This window comes from Capricornis sumatraensis, chromosome 9 (genome assembly GCF_032405125.1).
Source record: "Capricornis sumatraensis isolate serow.1 chromosome 9, serow.2, whole genome shotgun sequence".
In the NCBI taxonomy this organism is placed as follows: domain Eukaryota; kingdom Metazoa; phylum Chordata; class Mammalia; order Artiodactyla; family Bovidae; genus Capricornis; species Capricornis sumatraensis.
Window position 1 is genome coordinate 61,394,382 of NC_091077.1, and position 8,540 is coordinate 61,402,921.

At 47.9% G+C, this 8,540-nt stretch overlaps 1 protein-coding gene across 2 annotated transcripts; it reads right to left on the reverse strand.

Annotated features, from left to right (window-relative positions):
* Positions 1 to 4,530: 4,530 nt before the first annotated feature.
* Positions 4,531 to 8,335, reverse strand: RPS14 (ribosomal protein S14). Of its 2 annotated transcripts, none has more exons than XM_068979895.1 (5): positions 8,247 to 8,335; positions 7,286 to 7,436; positions 6,633 to 6,794; positions 5,580 to 5,656; positions 4,531 to 4,648 (listed from the first exon to the last, which is right to left on the reverse strand). In XM_068979895.1, the coding sequence occupies exons 2-5, from the start codon at positions 7,432 to 7,434 to the stop codon at positions 4,581 to 4,583; spliced, it is 456 nt and encodes a 151-aa protein (XP_068835996.1). In that variant the 5' UTR covers positions 7,435 to 7,436; positions 8,247 to 8,335; the 3' UTR covers positions 4,531 to 4,580. The 2 variants fall into 2 exon arrangements, with proteins under 2 accessions (XP_068835996.1, XP_068835997.1); XM_068979896.1 differs by lacking the exon at positions 8,247 to 8,335 and adding an exon at positions 8,045 to 8,233.
* Between the last annotated feature and the right edge of the window lie 205 nt (positions 8,336 to 8,540).

Genomic DNA, 8,540 nt, shown 5'->3' on the forward strand with positions numbered 1-8,540 from the left:
TCCCAGGTCTTTCATTAAGAGACTGAGAATTGCGTTGGTAGTATTCTCCTGGGCAAAAGGGAGCCATGACACCATCACCCAGGTCAATGGAGTTAACTGGAAGAAAAACCACTGTCAAGACCTCAATTGTAGGTGGCTTCCCTGGTGGCTCAGACAGTAAAGAATATGCCTGCCATGTTGGAGACCTGGGTTTGATCCCTGGGTCGGGAAGATCCCCTGGAGAAGGGAATGGCAACCCGCTCCAGTATCTTGCCTGGAGAATCCCATGGACAGAGGAGGCTGGCGGGTGGCGCCACAAGAGTCAGACACGACAGTGACCAACACTTTCACTTTCTCCAAAGAGGACTTGCTCTTCTACAAAGAGCCCAAAGACACTCCCACCTGTGACCACATCAGTTCTGAAATCTGAGGGTTACTGGGTTAATATGAAAGTTAAGTTCAGTTCCCTCACCTCGGGGCTGTGATTGGGGCTGAGAGCAGAGCCCTTGGGGGATTAAGCTCACTTAACCTCCTGGCACTAACTCCAGTATTTGCCCCAAGTGTTACCCCAGCTTTCTTTCCTATAGCTCTCAGCTCCCTAAAGCATTTTATCTTGATGTCCTTTTCCTTCCCATTTCTTCAATGCTCCTGGGAATTTCCTTCACTTTCTTAGAACCCAAGAATGCATGTTTGTTTCAACGTATCTAGAATCTATTAGAAAAGTCCTTCAACTGACTAAACTACAGAAGGTGAAGGCAACTCTTTCAATGATTCATTAAACAAGTCTTTATAGAGCCCCTGTTTTTGCAGACTGGGAGCTGGGCTGGCAGACACTGTATGACACTCTCTGCCCTCTCAGAGCTAGATTAGCAGGGCAACATGCTATTAGAGTAGAGGGAGACTAGTGGTACCACGAGGGGAGGGAGAGAGACGGGGGAACTGAGTGCAGAAGCACCTCGGGGGACATCCCAGGAGATAACTTTGACAGTGATGAAAACCTGATTCTAACAAGTGAGTGGTAGGTAGTGAGGCCAAGTTGGGGAGAGAAGATACTGAAGACTGAAGGCATGCAGAATTGGCAAAGAGAAAGGAACTAGGTTTGGTTTGGGCAGAGAGGGTGAAGGGTATGGCAGAGTTAGATAAAACACTGGAGATTCATGGAGACTGGATTCTAGACTGAAGATAAAAGAGTGAGGCATGGATAAAATAGCAGGGGTATGTGTGACAGGATCCAATTAATTTGAGATCACACAGCTGTAGTGTGGTCTGGGCATAGGCATGGGCCAGAGGGAAGACAGGGCTTCCTTGGTGGCTCAGTGGTAAGGAATCCATCTGCCCATGCAGGAGATGTGGGTTTGATCCCTGGGTGGAGAAGAGTCCCTAGAGAAGAAAATGGCAGCCCACTCCAGTATTCCTGCCTGGGAAATTCCATGGACAGAGGAGCCTGACCGGCCCCGGTCTATGGGGTCACAAAGAATTGGACATGACTTCAGTTCAGTTCAGTCGCTCAGTCGTGTCCAACTCTTTGTGACCCCATGAACCACAGCACACCAGCCCTCCCTGTCCATTACCAACTCCCAGAGTCCACCCAAACTCATGTCCATTAAGTCAGTAATGCCATCCAACCATCTCATCCTCTGTCATTCCCTTCTCCTCCTGCCCTCAATCTTTCTCAGCATCAGGGTCTTTTCAAATGAGTCAGCTCTTCGCATCAGGTGGCCAAAGTATTGGAGCTTCAGCTTTAACACCAGTCCTTCCAGTGAACACTCAAGACTCATCTCCTTTAGGATGGACTGGTTGGATCTCCTTGCAGTCCAAGGGATTCTCAAGAGTCTTCTCCAACACCACAGTTCAAAAGCATCAATTCTTTGGCACTCAGCTTGCTTTATAGTCCAACTCTCACATCCAGACATGATTACTGGAAAAACCATAGCCTTGACTAGACGGACTTTTGTTGACAAAGTAGTCTCTGCTTCACTTACGACTAAACAAAGAACAGAGGGAAGACAAGATCTGTTAGGAGAAAGACTGTTACAGGAGCTCAGGTAAGGGAAAGGAGTGAGAAGTAGGGACCATCTCTATGGCCCTGACTGAGGCTGCACTTAACAGTCAGTGGCTGGGCTTCCACCGTCTGCAGTCTCAGGTGGGCAACAGGCCAAGTCCTGCCCTGACTACCTCAGTGGCCAATAGGCCACTTACATTCCAACCTGGACTGCACCAACTAGCTCTTTGCAACTTGCAAACAAAACCTAGGAATGAACTGCTTCCAAAAATTCCTGATTACATCCCTGGTTACCAGGAAACAGCAGGACAAGTTGCAAAGTCCCATCACAGGAAATAAAAAGAACGCTTCAGTGAGCGCCAGCATCTTCCCACCAGGATTCCAGCCAGCTGTCATTCATGATGCCTGGCAGAACTGAACAGGCATTAAGAATAGGAGCAGTTTCTTCAGTGCCAGATTAAATGCTTCAATCTTTCTTGTGATGAACTATGAGGCTGCCATTATCACAGGAATTTTCACTAAAGGGCTGAGCGGTTATGTAACTTGCCCAAGGTTGAGTCCAAATCTGGGGAACTGGGATTTCCACCCTGGAATACCTGCCTCTTGCAGGTCTGTGTACCATGCCCTGCCTTTGAAACCAGAATGACAGTAGAAAAGCACCCTCACTTCCCCCGACGCCTGCAATGTTAATTTAGGGATACTTTTAGATTTACCAAAAAGTTGCAAGATACGACATTTCTGTATATCACTCATTTGGTTTCCTCTAATGCTAGTATCTTACATTTTTAACAATTCACTTGTCAAAACTAAGGAGCACAGGTACATTACTACTAACTGGACTCCAGATTCAGATTTTTTTTTGGCTGCACTGGCCTTCACTGTGGTGTGCAGGCTCTTCATTGCAGGGTGTTTGGCTTTCCTGTTGCAGAGCATGGGCTCTGGAGCACATGGGGTTTGTTGCCCTGCAGCATACAGGATCTTAGTTCCCTGAACCAGGATCAAATCTGCCTCCTCTGTTAAGAAGGCAGATTCTTAACCACTGGACCACAAGGGAAGTCCCTAGGTTAATATTTTATTAGTTTTTACACTAATGCCCTTTCAGGTCCAGCATCCAATGCTTTGTTATTCCACCTCCTTCAGCTCCTCTGGTCTTGAGTCCTTGTTTAACTTTTCACAATTTAAACGTTGATATGTTGTAGAATGCCCTCTAACTAGATTATGGGTTTCCAGAAATTGAAAATTCAGTTGAAGTATTCATCATCTTGTCAAGTCAGAGTACTAGTCAGATAAACATGATTTATCCAAGTGTTCAGCAACCTTAATAGTTCAGCCAGTTCAAACTTAATAGTTCATCTCCCCAAAGCTAACATCTTCCATGTTCTACTCTTTGGAAATTGAGTCACTAAGCCTAGCCCACAGGTAAGTTCACTTACTGGAAGGGGGATCAACTATTTTTAGTTTTTGTAAGATTTATGCCTTCATCTTAAAATCACCTGTATCAGCATGGACTCATTTTATACTTTGTGTTGTAATTACTCATTTTAAAGATGATAAACATCGACTCACTTATGGCTAATCCATCACACACAGTAAGTTGGCAGGAGCCATGGCAAGACTCACCTCTTCAAGGCTCTTCCAAGTGGGACGGGAGTCGTAAGTAGATGCATACCTGGGAAATGGGTGCTAAACAGCAATAAAAAGGAATGAAGTACTGAAACATGTCTGCTGGGATGAACCCTGAAAGCATCATGTCACTGTCTTGCCTCGGAGTAGAAGTCACCATCACAGGGCCCTGGGCTAATCCTCTGCAGAACACTCAGGACCATCTGGTGCCAATGGGTACTGGAGTTGGATGCAGGCTTCTGGAAAGCACAAACTTTTTTATCACTGATGAAAATAGGGCTTGGTGTGTATTGGTGGGTGACTGAATCTTTATGTACTTTATGTACTGATGTAGAACCTCCTCCTAGATCTGCCAAGTGAGAAAAGAAAGATACAAGACAGTGTACTCCCGTTTTTGCACAGAAGGTGTGGGGGGCGAGTACCCACCCACACGTGTTTATATATGGCTGTCTGGAAGGCTCTTCTGTTCAGGCTACACTGGGCTCAACAGTTTCCACTCCACTCCCGCTCTTTAAGAATTGGTCCATTTTTGGAATCACCATCTCCACTTTCAAAACAAGGTCTCCAAGGCCTTGGTCTCTTTAGATGACTGAGGCAACTAATGCCACAACCAGTAGTGTTGCGAAGACCCAACCGTAGCACCATAGCTTCACCTCTCCTTCAGCTCCTCCTCAGGAAACCAGTTCAGAGAACACAGGCTCTCCCTGTCCCAGGGCAGGGGCTGGATCAACACCTCGTGTTCCTCTCTGACAGGTTATACATATTCTCTGAAGTTAATCTATCTATTAATGGCTGCTGGTTTATCAATGCATCCGTGACCTCAAGACAGCCCCATACCCTGGTTAAATACAGACAGGAAGAAGGAATCAATGACCCCCAACCAGTGGCCCCTACATAAAGGAGAGACGACTGGAGTCAAAAACAGCTTACATCAAAGCAATTTATTAACAGAAAGCAATAATTTGAGGAGTCCTGTTCACAGACGGCGACCACGGCGACCCCCCTTCCTGCGGGTGCTGTCGGAGGGGATGGGGGTGACATCCTCTGTGGGGAGGAAGAGAACACATCGTTGTCTGGAGTTGGGTGGGACGGGGAGCAGGCTGCCCGAGGCCCGTGGTCAAGCAGATCAGCAGTGGATCCTACTGCTTCCCAAGAAGTCCTCAGTGTGCAGCAGACGGGTGCGGAGCTGCCTCCTCAAAACTCCTCACGCAGTCTGAACTCAACTTCCGTGAAGGGGAAACTGAGGCTCAGACAGAGCAGGCAACTTGAATAGGATGTCAGAGGCAGGTGGCAAATCCAGGTCTCTGATACCTAGCCTACTGACTCTAGTGGAAAAGTCCTCTCAAACTGAAGAATAGCTCCATTTTAATTAGGTAAAAGAGTGAAAATGTTTTGGAAAAAACCTCTAGAGAGATGGACCATCAGGTCGAGGGATCAGTACACACTGCCACAGAAATAGCAGAGAAGGGCTAACATTTTCTTCCTAAGAGCTATAAATGGTCAGATCACAGACACAAGGGTATAAACACTATGCAAGTAAAGAGAACTGCTGTGATTCTCAACCATGGGAGCCACTGCCCCCTCCACATATTTTTGTCACAATGACTGGGCAGCTCTACCAATACACAGTAGTCAGCCCCCCCAAATATTGAACACAACTCCCTTGAAAACACTGGAAAGGACAATTCATCTCCCATTAGTTCCACCAGCCACCATCAGGCACAGAAGTACAGAAATGACACGGTGCTGTTTCAACGCAGGACATTCATTCAGGTCAAGGTGGCGTGAGTGCTCAGGTAGAGAGTTTATATCACTGGGCACCTCTTGCACACCCCATTAACAAATCTAACTGCCAAGAGTTAGCAGACCAGGGCCTATATCCACTGCATAGGCCCTATATCCAGGGCCTATATCCACTGCTTTCTGGGGTCACACTTGAAAGGAAACTAAGCGTCAGCCAAGGAGGGGTACTCACCAATCCGCCCAATCTTCATCCCTGAGCGGGCGAGGGCTCTGAGCGCTGACTGGGCCCCTGGTCCAGGAGTCTTGGTCCTAGAAAACGAATACCGAAATTAAGAAAAGCCTTTGGCCAAGTCATTATTTGCTGCATACCTCCCCCGCACCAAGGGCCACAGTTTGGGCTCCCTTTCGTCACATGCTGTGATTCTAAGTCTTTTTGGTGATCTGTCCTTTCCCACCCTCCCAAAATCAATGGATCACTTAACAACTTCCTATTTGGTCTCTTCCCAACATAGCGGCCATCTTTAACAGACAAACCAACCTCAACCTCAAACCGTTACTATTAAAAAGTTTTCATGCCCAGAGATTTGCCAAGCTCATTTCCATTCCAAGACCATTGTCCCTGGCTGTAATACTCTCCTCTGTCCTTCCTTCACTGAACCAATTCCTAATATCACAACATTAGGTCTTCATTTAAACTTTATTATCAACCCGGCCCTGACACATTTCTGCTTCCCAACATTTACTGCAAAAAGGAACCATACGCTCCCCTTCTCTATTTTTTTAAAAGCCTGACTCTGCCAGCCTGAGAGCCACAGAGGATGGAAACAATACCTGTTTTCCCCCATCACTCTTTTCTAGTACTTAGAACATAGCACTTCACATGCTGTGTATGCGCAATTAACACAGTAAGTTGGGGCAGGGGTGTGTGCAGAAACCAAATACAGGCACACCTCACGTAATTGTGCTTCACAAATCACGCCTTTTAAAAAAAAGTCCCTGTTACATTTTCTTTAAAGCAATCAAGTATTTTTAAATTAAGGTATGCTGCATTTTTAAAAAAAAGACAGGATGCTACTGCACACACAATAGGCTACAGTATAGTGTAAACGTAACTTTTATACACACTGAGAAAACAGCGCTGCTCATTTTTACTGAGATATTGGTTTTACTGCAGTGGTGTCTGGAACCAAACCCACAGTATCTCTGAGGTATGCCCATATTAATCACATAGGTACCTATGATGCCTTGCCCAAGCTCAGGGACCTTCTTCTCCCTCGAGCCTTACCTATTCCCTCCTGTGGCCCGGAGTTTGATGTGGAGGGCAGTGATCCCCAGCTCCTTGCATCTCTGGGCTACATCCTGGGCAGCCAACATGGCAGCGTATGGAGAGGACTCGTCTCGGTCAGCCTTCACCTTCATCCCACCAGTGACACGGCAGATGGTTTCCCTGGGAACAAAAGCACAGGATCCTCTCTTTCTTACCCATCAAGGATTCAGAGTGCATATCACACCCTAAAGATAGAGAGCAGTACTGCCCAGGAAGGGCAGAGGATGAAGGTCAATCTGAACATCATCCTGATCCCACAAGACTGCCCTAGGATCAGCAGTGAAGGTGTTCACAGATCCCAGATTAACACTGCATCAACATTTTACTCTTAGCTTTAATCTTATTACTCGAGTAATAGGAGTAATTCCTCCTGATTTGACATAAGAAGTCCCCAGGCTGTAAAGGCACAAAGTGTACCTCCTTTTCTCTTAGAACTCCAGCATCTAGATTACAGTATCTGTGCACTAACCAACCAAGCACTTATCCTTACCTGAACATCTTTAATGAAAATATTTCCAGAGATCCCCTTAAAGTGCTACTCAGTTCCCCGGTCATTTCTAATCCCAGCCCTTGCTAACTGGGTCCTGTGCCTCCCCAAGGGGGTAACTCACTTGCCAGAAAGATCGGTGACATGCACAAAAGTGTCGTTGAAGGATGCAAAGATGTGGCACACACCAAATACATTCTCTCCTTCAGCCACCTGAGGGCCGAGGCTGATGACCTGTTCTTCCTTCTTTTCCTTCCCCTTGCGAGGTGCCATCTCTTAAGGAGAAAAAAACAAATTTCAACGTTAAGGACAAAACCCCAAATGTTTACACCTCTGGGAGTACTTCCTCCCCGAGAAAGGTGAGCAGGACACTGAAGAGCTCTGGCTCTCCCGCTCCAGGCCGGCGGGAGCAGAAATCAGGGTTCCCAGGGGACTCCCAACCCACCCTGCCAAGATCAGAGTGCCCCTCATCTCTGGCTTCAGGGGCAGCAGGCGCGTGATAGGTGTTCAGCAAACAACGATGTGCAATCCCTACCCTCAATTTCTGGCTCTGAGAGACCTGCACAGAAATTGCAATGTGCCCGACTTAGCAGTCACTCGGACTTAGGAAGCACCTAAGGAAAGGCCGTTTCCTCTGCATTCCCTTCTTGAATCCTCACTACATCCCCACGGGATTCACGAGACGATTATTCCTACTTTCCAGATTCGACAACTCCAGAGATCAGAGGCCCGGGATGAGACTGCCCAGGAAAAAACTGGTTAAGGTGGGAACTCCATTAGACCAACTTATTACCCAAACCTTCCCAACCACGGTGTGCTGCCGGTTAAGGTAGTGGTGGTCGTGGCGCCGGGCCTACGCCTTCAAGGCTAGATCCGAACTCACCCACACTTAACAGCTTTTTCCTAAACTAAGGCGGCCGCCTCCCGAGACAGGGCGCGAAACAGAGTCTGGGTCAGCCCGCCGTGCTCCTCTCGCCCGGCACGAGGTTTGTTTCCCGCAGAAAGACCTCAGCCCCAAGCCCTTGGCCCCGATGAGCCCCCGTGCTGCAGGATGCCAGCCGATTTTCCTTGTCCAGGGTTCCTACCTGCGCGTCTTCCCCAGACTTCGCCACCGGAAAGAGAGGGTGGAAGAGGGCGGGGCGACGGGTCACGCTCTTGTCCCGGAAGTGCACGTCTGAGGTCACGGGGCGAGGACAGCTCCCGGAAGACGCCGATTTTAGCGTTTCTAAGGAGATTAAAACGCCTGGAGAACACGGCTTACTGAAGGGAGCGCCTAAGGAGGTAAGGGCCTGGGTATCTTGACGAGCGGTCTGCTTCTAAGACTGAAAGAAGCAGCCACACCCCGTGGGTGTGGAAGGTCTGCGTTCTAAGATGGCGGT

Excerpts from the sequence above, each read along its gene's own strand:
- RPS14 (XM_068979895.1), bottom strand. The coding sequence starts at position 7,434 with ATGGCACCTCGCAAGGGGAAGGAAAAGAAGGAAGAACAGGTCATCAGC. Across the intron at positions 6,795-7,285 it reads GTCACCGATCTTTCTGGCAA|GGAAACCATCTGCCGTGTCA; the intron begins GTGAGTTACCCC and ends TTTTGTTCCCAG. Across the intron at positions 4,649-5,579 it reads GATGAAGATTGGGCGGATTG|AGGATGTCACCCCCATCCCC; the intron begins GTGAGTACCCCT and ends TCCTCCCCACAG.